Source organism: Hyalella azteca, unplaced genomic scaffold (assembly GCF_000764305.2).
Source record: "Hyalella azteca isolate HAZT.00-mixed unplaced genomic scaffold, Hazt_2.0.2 contig9004, whole genome shotgun sequence".
NCBI classification, from domain to species: domain Eukaryota; kingdom Metazoa; phylum Arthropoda; class Malacostraca; order Amphipoda; family Hyalellidae; genus Hyalella; species Hyalella azteca.
The window spans coordinates 90899-109689 of NW_025939085.1; the positions used below are offsets into that span (position 1 = coordinate 90899).

Here is an 18791-nt window from a genome sequence, read left to right on the forward strand (position 1 = left end):
GGGAAGGAGTTTTTAGCGCATTTTCTCATTTATGAAAAAATGCACTATTGTGCTCGCCATGTCCGTCTGTCTGTCCGTGACTTCATGTTTCGTCGACGAGATTATGCGCTCTCTGTCACTCGATCACTGCAGTGAGTACTGAGTTATATTTTTTGCAGATTTGGACATCCCCAGTCGCCTTCACACCGAACAGTGCAAGTAATGATGTCTGAGAACGATTTCATGATTCTACGATTTTAAAATTTTAGGCTCCACCTTTGTTGCATTAGATTTAAAAATCATGGAATCGTTTCATGATTTTCTTAGAAAAAGTTGTTATATAGTTTTTACCCGCTTGAAACTCTCAATCGAAAGGTTTTATGTTACATCGTCTGTTCATAAGGCTATCCAAATTTAAATATTTGCCATGTAAATTTGATCATACTAATAATTATACTTCTATTCGCAAAGTTTTTGAACTGAGGTAGAAGCTTGTCAATGAAACGTTTTCAATAAAGCTATAGTGAATTTGTACGGCGCTTTTTACGCTTGCCAAGTGGATAAATTATTGGTAAATTTAGGGCTTACGCAAACAAATTATATAAATATCTGTCTAAATGATAAATATAATTTTAAACATTATTTATGAATTGATTTTAATTACTCATCGCCTGGCCTGTTCTTATTAGATTGATCTCCTAGTCGATCTAAGATACGATTGATCTCCTAGTCGATCTAAGATACGATTGATCTCCTAGTCGATCTAAGATACGATTGATCTCCTAGTCGATCTAAGATGCGATTGATCTAGTCGATCTAAGATACGATTGATCTCCTATAGTCGATATAAGATACGATTGAACTCCCAGTCGATCTAAGATTCGATTGATCTCCATGTCGATCTCCAAAGCGCGGATGGATGGCTGATGGATCTACTCTCTGATTTATGGATGTACTCATCGAGGTCTCCGCCCAAGAGATCGTGAACATCATGAAAGAGATAATTAAGACCTAATGTGTTGCTGTCTCAGACGTTATTAACGAAAAGGAACTCGGTTCGCTCCAACAAATGAGCTCCACAAAGTCTAAGCACATGAGAAATTTTTATTGTGGGAAAGTTCAAGATTCGACTCGGCAATCTAACTTCATAATTTGCTCATAATAGTTTCGAGATTGATAGTAATTTCGTAGTTTAATAAGATGAAATGTATCCATGCCACAAACTTATTTAACTTCAAAGAATATTCATTTCTTAGGGTTCACATTAAGTCCCGCGGAAAGAGTGAATTATATAATGTGAATATGCAAACCGGTCATATACATTTTCCTGTACACATCCACAGTTTCGACTGATTTTGTATAAAGCGAACAGAGTAAACTTAATTTAATCGCGAAATAAGTCCAAGCTTGCACCTTCTTAATGTTATATGAAGAAAAATTCCGGCTACCTTTTGCTTTGACTTGTGTAGCAATGAACTTGTGTTTTGTCTGATAAGATTCTCATACTTCAATCCATCACAGTCGACACAATAATTCCATACTCCGCTGGCTGTGGCATTTACCACACGAAACGACTTGGTAGGTAATTCGAAAATTAGGGCGATTTTGGAGGCATCATTTTGCTTCATTTAAGTGATAACACTGTTTTACGCACGATTTTGGATTGATATACACTCACAACAACGCAAGTCACGCGCATTGTCATGTTCTTATGAAAGATAATCGATTGATTTACGTTCACAACCAAGCAAGTCAAGTGTGTGGTGTCTTGATGGTTCAAAATTCAAGGCGTCAAACAAAAACATGAGCGGGTTCAACGCTTCTATCCTTAGTATCTGAATTGAGTGAATGGAGTTCATCTAATGAATAAACTTGAAATAAGCTTTCTGTCTAACAAACCTTAAATAAAGATGATAAGGGACGAAATTCGAAATTATTCCGTCAGCATTGGTATCCTTTAGTATATTTTTTCACTAGCCTACAGCAAATGTTATTACTGAACTTTGAAGATAATGAAATGTCTCAACAAACAAAATAGGCTGAAATATTTAACATCTAATGCCACATATAACAACTCGCAGAACAATCTGTTGGACTGAGGACTAGCCTCACAGGAAAATTAGGTATGAAATAATTTAAGTTTAATTTATTCCTTCGAAATTTTATTAGTCTGCAATTTTATGAGCCTGATTATTTAGCTAACCATAAAAAGTTGTTATGAAATTTTTGTAGTCTCTGGAGCTGAGAAAGCCGCTGATCGAAAGTTAGGCAAAATGAAATGCACTTCAGTTAACAATCTAAGAACTAATTAAGTTATACGAAGGAAATCTTAGAATTTTTCGCTTTATCACGACTTAATTTCAGACAGTTGTCACATAAACAATGTCTGGAGACGTTAACTTAATTCTCTGGAACTGTGCGGGTTTTCCTGGAGTGACGAAAAATAAACTGATCATAATCATAGAGTGCGATTGCATCGGGGTAACCTGGACTGATTCGTTTTCTTTATTGTTGGTTGTTATGGAGATTTGCTGCATTCAAATTCCCGAAGAAGAAATTAGAATTCAGAATATTGTAAAACATGAAAAATATTTGACATTGGCCGTTGTATATTAATTATTTTGGGTAGCGGTGAACGTGGGCGTGGAGATCGAGAAATGTTCAGAGCGATCAATCCGTTTAAACGAGCTATTATTATTAGGGCTGCCCCGTATAAGAAGTGAAATTGTTTGGACTGCTTAATTTTAGAGCTCATATCAGCGCCAAATGATTTATGATATTGTAACGGCATGTCTGTAACTTTTGTGGACTGTTAATGGGAATTCTGTGGACTGTTTGATTAGTCATCGCTTGTTATAAAAGGTGAAAATGTGCATTGAATTTATAGATTTAATAATTTATCCAGTAATTCTTGTCCCGTAGTTAATTTGAATGTGTTCCAAACACCGACGACAGTTTCTTCACCGACAAGCCGAGAAGAGTTAATTTATTTAAATTTTGAGGGCGGGAGTTTCTCAACGACGCCCAACGCAGATCATGGCTGTACAGTTGCTTAGCTACGCCCTAAGCCGATCATAGCTGCGTTACTCACTGATCCATATAAACTAACCAACCGCCTCGTTTGACCTACGGTCGGATCCCGGCATTTGCTCATGCCCGACCGAACCATTTTAGACAACCAACACGACCGGCTTCCCACACGCGACAGCTTTCACAAACAACTAACATTCGCAAGCAACGAACTTCATTACACAGACCGGGATTTGAACCAAGCAAGGAGCGACTCGAGACAATAAGGAGATGCGGACTGAACTGATCTGTCTTTACCATAATAGGACACGCGCAGTGTCGTGCACACGATCTGCAGGCATCTGGAAGCAACCAACGCCATGTATTCAACCCCGGGTACTGTTGTACGTGTTAACAGGCGCTCTTTTTCTCGTTTTATTTTTACAGAACGAGTCGTGAACAATTGATCTATTTCTGTCTCCGCCACTGATGATTAGTATGGAGAGTAATTGATGACGGGCAATTGGTTTTAATTTTCAGATATTGCGACACTTTATTTGTTATATAAAATATCTTGATAGTTGATTAAATAAAAACTCGAAATTTTGCATTCTTCTTTCCAGAGTTTAATGAATATCGCACATGACGCGACACTTCCATTCGCAGGAAATAGCATCCTAAACCATGAAATGGGGAATGAAACATGGTTTTCTATTTTCATTTTATTTCAGCCATTACATTTTTTATTTCAGCACAATCATCAAGTAAAGCGTTTTCTCATTGAATCCCTTTCCCTCTGCTACTCGAGAGCTAATGTACGCTGATATACACATTAGGACAAGAAAAAAACTATTCAGAAACACACGAAAAATCATGAAATTAAGATAATTAAAACACTTTGAATCATATTGTCCATTGTTAACAACAGCTTTTATGGTAGGTACTCAACCAGTGCCATAATTTGTCAATTTGAAAAATCCGTGCGAGGCTAAAACAAAAAATTTTAGAATTGCATTCACATCTAACAATGGAGTGACCTTTAATTTTTATTACAAAAATAAAGTATAAATACGAATTGTGGAGGCCATTATAAATTGTCTTCAAAGAACAAATTGAGATTAGTCACTCAAAGAAAGTTCCAACACTGGCCTATAAAAAGAGATTTCCTCAATGCACGGCAAGAAAATCCAAGTTCGGAACAAACAAAATTTTAATCGTTTCCAAGATGCAAGATTTTCACCATGAATTCTTTGTTAAATTAATTAGCACTCGACATTTTTGTTGTAAAATTTAATCTGGTTTAGGTTGCCTAAGCAGGAGTCTTTGGGATGGGATCGTAGGACATGAAAACTTGACCGAGTGAGACAGAACAACTATGGATGAGGTTCGTAAAAATGATACAAAAATATAACTAGTTTATAAGTGAGCAAAACATCTAGCTCAAGCACCGAACCTATGGTTAACTGCTTGACTATGGACACAACTTACCTACTGCACACTCACTAAATCTACGATATAAGTACACGAGTCTCGAGGAGCTTTGCCCAAAGCTTTAAACTGCACGGGCGTGGAGAGAAGAGAGCATCTTGTCGCTCAAGTTGCATATTTAAATACTTTTCTACTTTTGTTTCCAATTAAAAAAGAAAATACAAAAACTGCAACCGAGACTATATACTTTAATGCTATTCGGAATACAGACTTCTTATAAAGCTTCGAGTACAGCGCCTCAATCTAGCAATTACCGGGAAATGTACAAAAATGGAAGCTGATAATTTGCAACTATTTGTCTTGGATTAACTTGCCTCACTCGAGTTTTCACATGAACGATCCCTAGACTAACAGGATTCAATGACTAAAAAGACACTGACGCGTGAATTTCGGCTCGTTTCCTTCTACTACGGAAAGGCAGTCAATCACCGAGAGTCGTCAAGTCACCGTTAGTGATAAGGTACAATCAAGGGCTTTCGCGGCTTTACAGTAAATCCTAAATAAGCGTTAGATTTTGAAAAACTAGTCGGAGCATGACCGTACATAAAATATGCTAAACTTCGAGCAGCACACAGGACAGGTATAAAAGTCTTCTGTGGTCAGCTTTAGCGGCTAAGCGCTTTCGCAGCGAACTTGCTTACATCCTGCATTTTTGTGAGCATGTAATTAATTCATTGGATCATGGATAGCACGATAATGGCTGATAGTAGCATAGGAACATCCACGCTAGGCTTCGAGTGGAGAAAGGGATTGCAAGGAGAATTTGACATGATTGAACGATATTTTGAGGACCATGTACTCATAACATAACTCGTATGTAAGACAACGCTTTTCTAGTAGGCATATTTATCTTTAGCAAAATTCATCACAAAAGCTTTTCACAAACTTGCTTCTGCGTTTATCAGAAAAGTTGATGAGCATATTTCACTCACAGTAACTGGAGATATTGAGTACACTGATACTTGACATGGTCTGCAGTGATGATTCGAAACTTTCTGGAGGAACCATAATGACTCTTACTCTACAGGGCCCCAAAATGACCAAACAAGATCGTAGCTATGATTCTTCAATGAAAATTTGCAAGTTTAATTGAAGAAAATCAAACTTACAAGACGGCAAGGGGAAATGGTATTCGGAAGTGCTAGGTACCAGAAAATATGGGGCCAAAACACGCTTAGATGTTAAACATACTAGCCTGACGATTATAAGGCAGAACTAGACTCAAAACGAACTAAATTTACATGTGTACCTTACAAGTTTATTATGTTGAACTATAGCGTTATTGTATTCACACGAACTATATAAGCATCTATGGCCAGTCAAAAGCTGGATAAAGTTTGCTAAAAACTACTTTACAATGTCGTCAAGGCATCTTAAGTTAAGAAAAACCGAACTTATCCTAGAAACTACGACATTCGAGGTACAAGAATTTGGCTTAATTAATGAACTTATCAGTAATAAAACCAGTTTAATTGAAATACGTAAACTAATCAAACTAGGGAAGGAAAGTTATCTAGATAGAGCGCGTTGAGTGGTATTTCAGATTAGCTAATTACAACATTAGCATTCAAACTACCTAATTGCAAAAAAACACGTTATATGAGGCAAGGTTTGCAGAACATAGAATGCGAATGAGCACGAAAACGATTTTAGTCACTCACCATGTCCAGTTTGAGGTACTCGCACGTCAAAGTACACTCAAGTGCAAATGGTTAGGTTCTTGGATAAGTTCGGTGTCCAATTTAATTTCAAGTTATTACAATAATTTAATGCTACAAAAGGATGACTAACAAAATTTCTGGTGGCTTGATTACTGAAAGAACTGAAGGTCATTACATTCTCGGAGCCAAAATCAAAGTAAAGATTTAACATTAAAATCAAACGATTGTATCAATATGAAGAAAGTAATCGGTCTCATAATGCCCACGTCATTATACATACGCTCTATGAGAAGAGTGGTAGATCAGGTACAATGGACGTTGAATATTAAATAGGCTCGTACAACAAGTCATAGGTAAAAGAACAAGTCGTACGGAAGGCTTACCGTAAATTTCCATGAACAACAGGCGTCGAATGCGACCCGTTGTGCACACACATACGTGATCAAAAGTCTGAAGGTGTTTTACAACTAGTGCTAATTACTATTCATACAACTAGAGCTTAAAACTATAAACCGCGTAACTACACAAAAAATCTACGCGGATGAAAAACTACAAATAATTCTAACTAAAACTAAGGATTCGAAAACCATTCGAGAAATTACACACTAAGACATTAATTGTATTTATTTGTTGTCACATCAAATTCGCCTCTTCAGGTATCATGTCTAAAAGAGACGACGACGTCGTTGCCAGCAGTCCTAAAAATTTCAATGATTCGTCACTGGACGACAATTGTTCCATGATCAATTTCTGCGGTTATATAAATATGGGAATACAAATCTAGCGATGAAGGCAGGTAAAATTTCAGCTCCCAAACCAACGGACGAAACAACTACCTTTAGTGCGTTTCTACCTTCAACTTCAGTTATCCGCAAAAATTCAAACTATAACTCACCAACAATGAGCGATGGAACATAAATGGTATCGTCAACAATACCAAGTAAAATGCATATATATTTTAAGCACCTACGCACAAAGAACAATGTCAATTTTGACGCGGCCAGTCCAAACATTCGTGTGCTATCGCGTGGGCATTGATTTGGATTGAGTTTAAAAGCATTGAAACTCAATAAAAACACAGCTCGATAAGGCGTCAATGAAACAATCTACAATTAAGTTATTTTCAGAAATTGAAACCAGAAATACGAAATTATCAACTTAAAATTCCTCATTGCTGCAACAATAAGCAGCCAATCAGGAAATTACCTCCAATTATTGTGGACACACGAATTCATAAAAGACTATTTAAGAACGATCAAGTTCAAGTAAGTGCTCAAATTACTATCCTAAAAGCTTAGGTAATGTCAATTCATCGTTGACTTGGTACTTCCCGTGATTTAATGTTTACATTAATTAATTTAAAGAAGAGAGTGCCAGACGCAAAGAGAAATCGGAAATTCCAGCTACTATATAGAGCCTCTCAATATAGGTAACAGAATCCCAACAACAATAGGCAAACATTTCTCGACTGGCAGCGAAAAAAGAAATACTGCAATACCTACAGTAGACTCTCACAGGTTGGTTATTTAGCAATTTCTACAGCAGAATTTGTCGTCATTCCTAAATGGCGAATTTCTAGAAATAAATGGGAGCCATCCTCTTTTCTTAACGAAAAAGGCACCAAAATGAAAACGCTTTTCGGTAAGCTAATGAAGACGTGCTTCTAAGCAGACGTGCCAAAGCTTCTACCAGTTGCACAAGTAGGGTAAATTAACAGTTAACTTAACGATACCAAAAGGAACGTACGTAGAAACAAGAAAATAACGATAAAAATAGCGTCCATCAGAGTGCTAATTACTTGAAGTGACAATTTCAGTCCATAAGTACAGAAAACCTAGAACAGTTTCTGAATTCCAAGAAATCCGCAGTGAGAACAATTCAAATTCTCTACTGGAAAGCCAACAGAGAGAACAACCCACAGCTCAAGTCTTTTACTAAAACGACTAAGGAACAGATTAAAAAGAGCTGCAAATTAAGTGTCGCAATGAGCCGACAAATCATTTAGTGTCAGTCCAACGTGCCTACCACACTGTCAATACCTACTAACAGTATAAGAGAGTGAAGAAGTAAGAAGAGAAGCTGATGTTAATTAGTCGCACAAATACTAGTTTCAACCAGGAATCGTCGGGCAGAAAAGCCATGAGCAAATTTGCACTCAATATAGGAGGAATTCGTTGACCTATAGCTACTCTACTCATTCGTCGGCTGCGTCGATATTTTCATCAACACCAATTTATAAGCAAAACTTAAAAATTAATCAAGTATTCTGACGTTGGCAAGCGATTCATCAATGAAAAAATAAAAAAAACGGGTTACTTTCATCGAAAAGCCGCTTGCGTCAGAATAATTGGTGGCCTAACTCGGGGAAAAAACGGGACATTGAGCAAAACTAGAGAAACTCAACCTAAAACTTAAAATAACCTTAACCAATGATGTGCAATTGCGAGCAGGTGATCCCTGCACACTTCAGTTAGCACAACTAGTCACAAGACAAGTTACACTAAGGCACAAGTTTAAGTGCCCTGTAAATTAGTGTAAATAACACACCTATGATCTGATTAACCACATTTCCAGTAAAAATTCGAAAGGAGTTCGCAGCCACTCTACTTCATACACGTTTCAAACTAATCCAACACAAGGATATTCCTGAAATTTATTCCTCAACTCATAATCGTGATTCTCATACTTTAGTAAGTTCTACTGGCATTCAGTACATCAACACTCGGCATAACTTTCCTGCCGGCAGATGGTCTGGGTGCACCGTGGGCCTTTCGTCCCTTGATATCAAGAGAGCCGTCGTTTTTCTCGGCTTTCATTTTACGTTGTTCCCGAAGAGCTTCACGCCGTTGCCTCCTCACCTTGGCCAGCTTTTTCCTCAGTTTAGCCAAGCGTCGTTGCTGACGGGTACTCAGACTTTCTTCTATCACAAGTGCTTTATTAATTCGATTGCTTACGGCAAGAAGTGATTTACAGTAAGCAACACGATCATCATGTGCTCGGTGAGAGAAGATGAGCACCTTAACTTTAGGAAGCTTCGTTTTAGGAGGATCATTTTGGAGCAAGATTTGTCTAACCCCATCAAAAGCTAATCTAAGCTGTTTCCGGCGTTCTCTTTCAGATTGATTATGTAATTCACGTTTCACTGGGTCGAGGTTGGATTGTTTTCTCCTTCTGACGGGTGCAGGAATTTCAGCATTTCCTTTAGCGGCTGCACTTACAGGCACTGGGTAAATTGTTAGAGGTAACCCAGGAACAGAGGGGCCAGCTACAGGTACTGCCATAGCCGGAATATTGTTCGGAACGACGGGATCTTGTTTTGGTTTCCTGCCTCGTTTCTTCGCTGACGAAGCGTTTGTTAACGACCCACAAATAGAATTTTCATTTCGGTACAAACTATTGACAATATTATTATTAGCAGGATCGTTTCCTCGTATGAAGTAATTGGAAGGTAACGAATTCAATGGATTTGCGCCTGACCGCGGTTTACCGGCAGGTTTAGAAATGCTATACAAGGCGCTGTCATTGAATGTACGTATGTTACTGTTATGAGGTGCGAGAGGAAGAGGTGAAACTGGATCAGTATTGATAGTGGCACCAGTGAGGCAGCCAAGCCCTGGGTACAATTGTGAAGTAACACTGGGTACGGAGATGGTATTACTATTATGTGGTGGCGCGTGGTAGGTTGTTATAGAATTAGAAAGAGTGTTGGGGAGAGGGAAATGGGTAGAAGGTCTATGTACTAAACAACCATTCTCGGTTCTTTCCCCAATAGGGAGCGATGGGGAAGCTGGCGTAGGAGTAGGTAGAGGCAAGCGTTTCGAGTCGAACACTTCAATTTTCTTTATCCTCAAATTCTTTTTCTCGGTTGACATCACCACCGAACTGACTCCAGTTTTCAATGCCTTCCTGCCGCGGCCGACGGCAGCCGTGGAACCTACTAAGTAGTTAGCTCCGGACGATTGAGTGATAGCATCTCGAGCGGCCACTCTGCTGACAACTCGTGTGCGACTCTTAGCAGCTCGTTCACTACCCTCCTGAGGATCTGCACAGAAAAGAAATACGACGTTAAACAAGTTAATTTGTGGCGCTATGTTCAGTTTACAGTTTCTTGGAAATGCAACGTGTGAAATGCACACAACAGAAGCATTTAAAAATACTTTTGATAAATCAAATAAACCTGAAATCGACTACGTATATATGCCAAGACTACATGAACAACAATGATGTTCGAATTAACAAGAATAAACGTGTAGATAATAAACAAACATGCCGTTCTCACGAACGTATTGCTAGGGGCCAAGCTGCTACTACGTCTAGGCAATTTTATTAGCGGGTCGGATAAAATTGCCCAATTGCGAATTACTTCGCTTTCGAAGTCTAGCCGGCGACAGGCTTTAAAGCAGCACTGTTCGTACAACACAAACCTGACCCTGACACTGAGATCTGGTCCCTGACTCTTCCATCTACCCCCTCGCCCTCCATCTCTCTTTCCATAACTCTTCCATCTACCCTCGCCCTCCATCTCTCTCTTTCCAGAAATTTGCCGGCGCAAAACGGGAGACAAACATGGCCGTATGCATGGAGCTGCATGTTGTAAGTTAACCACCTCTCCTTCACCAGTAACTGGCAGTTTAGAAACTCAATAAGATAAATTTCAACCTAATAAAGAAAACTCTTGAAAACATCGAAATAAATACTCAATACCCATAGTTACACTTAGATTCTCTTCTACTGTACTACGATACTAACGTTTTCAAGCAGGACTTAAATTTTAAGAACCGTTCCAGCAAAAAGAGGTCGATTGAAACTCCTAAGAAACATTTGACAGACTTGATACAACATAGTCACGTCTACTGAGTTGACGAATGAATATTTGCAATTTTTTTTACAAAGCCTCGCTGCATTTCGATGGATGCTTAAAAAATGCCACGATGTTAGCATACGACTTGAATAACTCGATACGTTCGTAGCACAGCAATCAAGTGGCTCGAGTATTCCTGACCTTGATAGTAAAGTACCTGGCTGTCTCACCGCCGTCTAGACACACACTCACCAAATTGAATCGAATAATTCTCACAGTAATTCAAGACTTTACATCAGAAAATCAAGTTGAAAAATTAATGAAGCCTTCAGCTGATAGATGGTGGTAGCAAACGAAAACGTGAAACAACAAACAGAAAAAAACAGGATGCAACATAAAAATAAAAAGGTTGTAATATTTACCACAGATTGCATATCTTAGCTTATATCCGAGAAAAATGAAGCATATAAATTAAAAAAATTGTAAGTCCGCTAACGTTTCATGGCGAACGTTTCATAAAATGATGAGACTATTCAGCATTAAAATAATAAATTCCTGTTAAAAAGAGAAGAGCAGGTAGTAAAGGTGTATGTATATGCGAGAGGTAGTGATGTGGTCGAGGGAGAAGTTGAGTGCCACGAGAGAGAGTATCGATTTCGTCTGAGGCGAGACGCGCGGCAGGGCGTGTACACGTACTAGACATGAACGGGTACTAGAAGGTAACTAGCAACGAAATGTGGAGACAAAAGAAGGCTATTGTACTTTAATCAGGTCCAACAAGCCGTAACCGAAAAATAAGGCAGTCAAATACGATAGTATCCTTAGATACCTGGGTAGGAAAAATTTAAGTAGTGCAATAAGTGCATCATGTGACCACAATTCGAAGGTAAGGACATTACGGCAAGATCACTAAGTAGTAAAGAGGATAAGAAATGAGAATTTATTAGAAGTGATCATCAAAATAAAAGTAAAAATGTAATAAGAAAATATTACTAACATAAATTTTATAATTATAAAATGTTTCAGAAAACTTAAGAAACTAGTAAAATATCATACAAATAAAACAACGGTCGCAAGAAGCAGCGACGGAGACCCACAACTCGCCGGATGAAGCAAGGGGGAAAAAATGGTAAAGAAATAGTACGAGCCTCGAGCTTGGCAACAACGACAGAAGAATAGGTTAGCAACAGCCAGTCGCTAGCGACGTGGGAGAGACGCGACGCGTTAGTCGAAAGTTACGAGAAGCACCTGCTGATGTGAGACTCTTCCTGCCTTCTACACTCCGCTAATGAGGAACACTCTCCTCATTGACGTATCTCAACTGACTGGCTTATCGAAGTTTACATTCACAGTAAGGATTAATGTCTTCTTTTAGCGTGGAAATAAAATTTTTCTTGAGAAATGACGAAATTTATCAACGTTAAACCAAGGATTCAATTTCCTCTTCTCAGAAGTTCATCAACAAAGTGTACCCCCAACCACTCAGTAAATACTAAATAAGTATCCTTACTCATGGATAATGATATCGATACCATGAAAATTTTTCGATGTGCACTCGGATAATTTTTAATCAGCACAGATGCCCTTGAATTTGGGAACTGATTAAGCTAAATTTACATTTTTAGATATGTCGTTGAAAGCTATAGTAACACTATCAACCAATGCACATTAAACTCGAGCCGATCAATATAAAGCCAAGTTTGTTGAATTCACGGCCGAAAAAAAAAAAAATATTCCCTAGACCACGACGCACCTCTTGAGGCGACATAAAAGGAGAGCAGAGAAGTGAGCAGACACAAAGAGAGGAAAAGAGCCAGAGACTAGACACGCCTCAGACGCATCCCCAAACCCCACTTAGGCCGATCCCCAGTGGGGTTGCTTTCAAGAGCCGCACGCAACTAGAGCAACAGACGAAGCTGGCGTGAGAGGGGACCTGAGTCTGGTCATTATGCTCGGCTGGCTCGTACGGAACACGTGTTTCCAATGAGGCAAAAATGCCGTAACTAATTAAATTTTGGAGGAGCTTCTTACTAGAGGTGCGCTCCAAGTGTAAATCATTTTCTACGAAAAATGTAGCAATATACGAATAATAATTGACCATAGACAGTCATTAAATTCTGAAAGGACATTTCATAAGCCACTGATAATTTTGATAATTTATGATATGACAATGCCGTTTTTATCATTTATTAACTTGTCGTTTTTTTGATGAGCTCATCCAGATTTATATATTTGGTGATAGTTAGTTATTATTTCGTCTCGTATACTGCTGGAAGGAGAGGAAAAAATAGAGAGAATACACGAATAGCGGTGAGGGGCAACGGTTCATGTCTTGGAGCTTGAGTGCTTTTAACAGCTGCTCAGGGACTGATCAGAAGAGCGCTATTGACAATGATTGCGCTCAGGGGAGCGATGCTATTATAGCACAAACGACAAGCGTAGACTGCTTCTTCATGGGTGTAGGCGCGAGTGCAAAAACATGGAGCGTAGCAGGGAAAGCAAAAATTCTTACTATGTCTCATAAATCTGAGCGAAACAATTTCTTGGAGACTTTATTCTCCATAAGAGTCAGAAACCCAATTTCTTACAGTACAACAGGATTGCACGCTTCACCACAAGGTAATAAGAGATTTTCCCACGTAGCCTAACATGGAACGCATCGCATTATGATTTTCATTCAAGTTGAAGTGAGAGGATAAACCGAGGGCATGCAACGTCACGTCTTGGACGTGGTCATCATACAGCCGCCGAGATTAGGCCTACGGCCCCAACGTGTGGTTTTGAAGCGATAGATAACAGGAAAGTCATTACGCAAGTCTCAAGATTAAACACGCAGGAAATCTATGCCACTTGAACAGTTGGGAACACATTTGGACCAAGAATTAGCGCGTGCAGAGGTATCGTTTATCTCGAGAGAGGAACCGCATGAGAAACCGATCAAAAGCGAATGTTAAATAATTACATAGTAATCGATCAGTACCGTGAAATGCGTGTAAATTGTGGACGAAGGAAATGTAAATCACACTGATATATAAGGTATAAATATAAATGAGACAGTAGCCATTATGGGGGTCCGAGAAACGCGTAATGAACAAATACGTGAACAAATACAAAATAACTCGATATGGGTAAAGATTGTAACAATCAACAAATAACAAGTATTTATATAGACTCACAGACGCACATAACGAACGAAATGAACTTCACTCGCCTGAAGCAACTCGCATAATAATCAATGCAAAGGCAAGTACACACGCAGGAGCAATGAGCGAACCACATGTATCGGCTTTACGTTATTGTTGCGATATAAACGCAACACATTAATAGTGATAGTTGCCAGGAAAAGCACTGGAGTCGAGTCAAGTTGACACGCACAGACGAGTCAAAAATTGTGCACCCTATCAACGTAAAGAGTCAGAAAACCCTCTGCAGTAACAAGCATACCTCCGGTACAAACTGACAATAAGAATAGGTCGGCTGAGCAATCACACAGTAACAAGTGCCTCTTCTGTGCATACAGTTGCCAGGAAGCTACAAGGAAAGAGGCCATTAACCTATTGCTGACCAACGAGATGCTAAATTTGCGAGTTTTTCAAAGGGCGACTTGAAATAAACCGAATGAGGGTTCTTGATATATCCTTCGTTACAAATAAAAATATCCATTTTTTGCAATCGTCAGATCAGTCTTCTACAAGTCTGCTAGACTAAAGATCTGAAGCAGAAGTAGAGCTAAAAATTTAACCAATAATTAGATACTTAGATTTTATGTTGTCTGAGACAGCTTACCGAGAAATATCAGCATAATCATGAAAAGAAAAATATCTTTCACTGCCAAAAATTATTGCAACGAGGCGTTAAGAAAACCCAGCTATGAACATAAAATAACATTATTAATTCATATAATAAAATAAATACTTAATGCCCACTATTTTTAGCAGGGCTCTGTCAAGACAAAGTATTCAAAAACAAGGCAAAATAGCGAAATGTCACATGAGAGCACACCGGTTGGTGTGAATGACCGTGAGTTGGCGAGCTGCTCAAACCTTTAAAGAGACGCATGCCCTCGTTACGCAACAAGGAAAAAGGCTACGCACGATTAACAAAAAAATATGCTGCCATTTTTTAATGTTGCATGCAAGCTCTATCTCATGGAGTGACTCAGCAGTAAGCGACAAATTAACCATCAATCTTGACCAAGATTCGAATTTATTCTAAGTTGTAACTAACAAGCTCTATTTCGGTGTAATGGTTGCAGGTTTTGCGCGATGGCATTTGAGAACGAAGCATTGATATTAGATAAAAAAATTAATCCTCACTTACATTTACTGCACAAATACTTCGATGGATTTCAATGCAGTTCATATCTAAAGGTCTGACAGCAAGAAGTTTAATATTAGTAGACTATGGGTAGGAAAAGGTAGGAAAGAAAAATAATGAAAGTATTGCAGGTGGAAGGAAATAACCGAACCAAATAAGTCCCCTACAAAGCATGTGGAGATCAAATTTTTGCACACATATAGTCCGATTGGTTAAAAACATGGGAATGTCTACCAATTGAGGTCCATCTTCCATACATATCTTGCACACATATCTTGCATACCTCTTTCCCATGCCCGCCTAAGCGAAACTTGTTACGAGCAATAAAATCTACCATGCCATACCAGCGGTAGGAAAAAATTACCTTCGAAGTAAAGTGAAATCATCAGTTAATTTTCCAACGAAAAACATGGTGTATGTAATTATATTATTTATACATTTTATTCACTATAATCAAGGCAGCGAAAAAATCGACTATCGTTTATAAACGAGTTATATAGTAAAGGGATAAAGGGTACCTAATATGAGAACGGTACGGCGTAAAATTGAAGCAGAATTGAGAAAGGAGCAAGGAGCCTAGTGTGGCTAGTATTAGACCAAGATGAACGAGCATCCTGTTGATAAGATCGCGCCTGCCAAGTAGGTCTACTAAAAACTTGCAGCGGTGCTAACCCCTCCTGATGATGGCATTCACCGAAATCGACTGGCAACCAAGAATTTGCAGGTTATGCTCGAAAATTTTTACGATGCGCATCTACATTGGTGCTCTGATCTGGTAGATGCGCACGATCTGGTGCTCGTCGATGATGAGAAAACGAAGCTCGAAAATGAATAAATAATATGCACCATATCACGCTAAACAACGAAAACAGCATATATATATAAGCGGCAGGTGTATTTAAATCGAACAATCGCGTAATTTCTGGAAGACAAACGTGAAAAAATGAACAACGAGGTAGTTATGCGCTCAATAATACACTAGTACTAATACTAATTGGAAGAGGCAGACGAGACTTTTAATAGAAAAGAATGGATATGTACGGGCTCACTCAAGCGACTGCCCGGCGCGACTGCTAGCGCGACTGCGGGCACAGGGCCAGGTTCTGCGAGCTGTGGCGAAATAAAGCAGACGAGCAACAGATTTGCTGTTGCTGCTCGCAATTTCACATCGTTGGTGCAAATGGTAAATAAATACAACATAATTTTGTTTGTGTTATTCCTCTTCTTCTTCGTCGATTCATTATTATTATTAAGTACTCTAATTTTCATTATTAATTAATTGGGAAATAAAAAATCGTCTATACCGTCAACACTTAGAATTGAAATGCACGACAAAATCGAACTGCGCTATACCACCTTTTTAAAAACCGGAAATCTTAGTGTCTGCTTGCCAAGACGTGGTTGGTTCAATGAAATAATCCACACCAAGACTGAGATGAGCGAAAAAAGTTGTAGGGAAAGGCGTCGGTGGCAGCGTTCCTGCGTGGGAGAGGAGCGATGTCTAACAATACCGTGAACACACGCGTAGTCGAGCTGAGAGGGCAGTAGAGAGGAAAGACGGAGAGACATTATCCACACGAAGGGAGTAGAGGACACATCGTCGTAACTATTGTGTTCATGTATTATTGATCATAAGGTTTTGAGTATGAAGGAGTATTTATTAAATGTACGAACTACCCTGTAGAATATACGAACTAACGTCAATAGTGTCCATACCACTCATCTAAATTCTAAAATGATCAATACCGCTTTGTTGTCCCTAATCCTACAGAGCAGCTAACAGCTACAGATAACCAATAATACGTTTAGCGAGGTTGTATGTACATGTATCGTTGAAAAAGTAGCGGCTCATATAATCGAAGCCTCCATCAAGTTGTCACACCAGTTTCGTACGTGCGACGCATGTATATAGTGGCAGGGTGCAACGACTGCTGCAAGGACGCTTGAACGCTACTCGCTCTAATGTACAACTATAAAACTTGAACTTGTTTGAACATGTTCCAATATTAAAAATAAAGCGTATTTTTCTTGGATTATAATTTTGTTATGAATTCTTTTGAGAATTTCTTTAATAATAGTGATTTACTGATTTTACAATAATACACAATTTTTAGTTTTAAATAGTTTCTAGCAGTTTCTAGACTTAAGTCGATTTACTGTTCATGTATAATGATTTTCCATAGCAGTATTTATAAATAGTCAGAGCTCAGCCGATTTCTCAGATTCAGTTTTCTATTGCTGAATAATTACAGCAAGAGCTACAGTAATCATCTTGAAGTGGAATCTTCTTGGCTCGGTGCTCCAATTTTCCCGTCGGAAGATCCATTGCTCGGTGCGTTCCAGCAGCGGCGGCGTCAAACGCCCATGTCTGCGGCTGCAATGTGACCTTGAGACGACCAAAAGACGTACACGGTTGTACACACGCACACCACCGCCCCTTGGTGGCGTGCGTCAAGACTCATTTTGATCTTCTTTATAGCTCGTGCTTCTGCTCGTTTCCATTCACGTTTCGGAATATTCTAGTACGAGTCGCAAGAGCGTTATTTGTTGCATTGATAATGTTCACGAGGGACGAGGGAATGTTCACATAATTTGTTAGATATCATTACATAGATACCATCAGCACAACATACGATAGCATGCTTCAACTTTAGCAGAAACACGAAGTAGGGGGCAGATTACCATTACATATTATGTAAAACATCGAAAATAACGCCAAAGTTCATGCTTCAACGACGAGCCAACAACAACACTAAAACAGCAAGACAACATCGAGCATTTAAGTGAAGAAGCGTCAACATTATACGACAAGCAATAACGATGTACGCAGCCCATGTAGCAAGGAAGTACCAGCAGCAGCAGCAACAGCAGCAGCAGCAGCAGCAGCCAGTGCGTGTGTGTGAACGCGTGATGCAATAGCTGCTCTGCGGCTGACGCACACATGCTCGAGTCGCTGACCGCTCTGAAGGCCTGCCAGCCAACCTACCTATCGTGCAGCGCATGCTTCTTCCCTCAACATTGCCGCCAGCAATCAGTTGAATTTTAGGATCGTGTCTTGCAATAAGAGTGAAGAATGAGCATCAAGTAAAGTGGAACGCGATAGTACGACATATCATATTCAATAACGGAGATTAGTATTTCTCAGAATGCATTTAGAGGCACATGCAGCAAAATGTTAAATGATGTGCATGTAAAACCCGTAATAAGAAAGAAAAATTAAAGATTCCAAAACCGTTATTTAATCAACATGAAAGAGTTACACGCGTTTTTAATGTTCTACAATCTCCATGCTTACGGCGAAGGAATAATCAATGTCCTGAACAAACAAACAGACACAAGACCTCTCCTGAAGATGAGGCTCGAACACATTCCTCAGTCAAACTCAATTGAACAAGCTATATGATTGAGTTTTTTCTTTAAACGCACAGAACTGAAAATATTGTCAAATTTCCAATCAAAAGGTGAAATTGCAGCCTAAATAGCAAATGCCAAGTAGCTTATTAGATACAACTTTTCTCATTGGAACAACCTAAACA

At 39.0% G+C, this 18791-nt stretch overlaps 1 protein-coding gene across 2 annotated transcripts in view; it reads right to left on the reverse strand.

The window, feature by feature from the left end:
* Positions 1 to 3707: 3707 nt before the first annotated feature.
* Positions 3708 to 18791, reverse strand: part of LOC108671700 — a 31165-nt gene continuing 16081 nt past the window's right edge. For both annotated transcript variants that reach the window (XM_018159270.2, XM_018159269.2), the window contains exon 3: positions 3708 to 10179. In XM_018159270.2, the coding sequence (XP_018014759.1) occupies positions 8825 to 10179 (1355 nt within the window). In that variant the 3' untranslated portion in view covers positions 3708 to 8824. The remainder of the gene's footprint in view (positions 10180 to 18791) is intronic.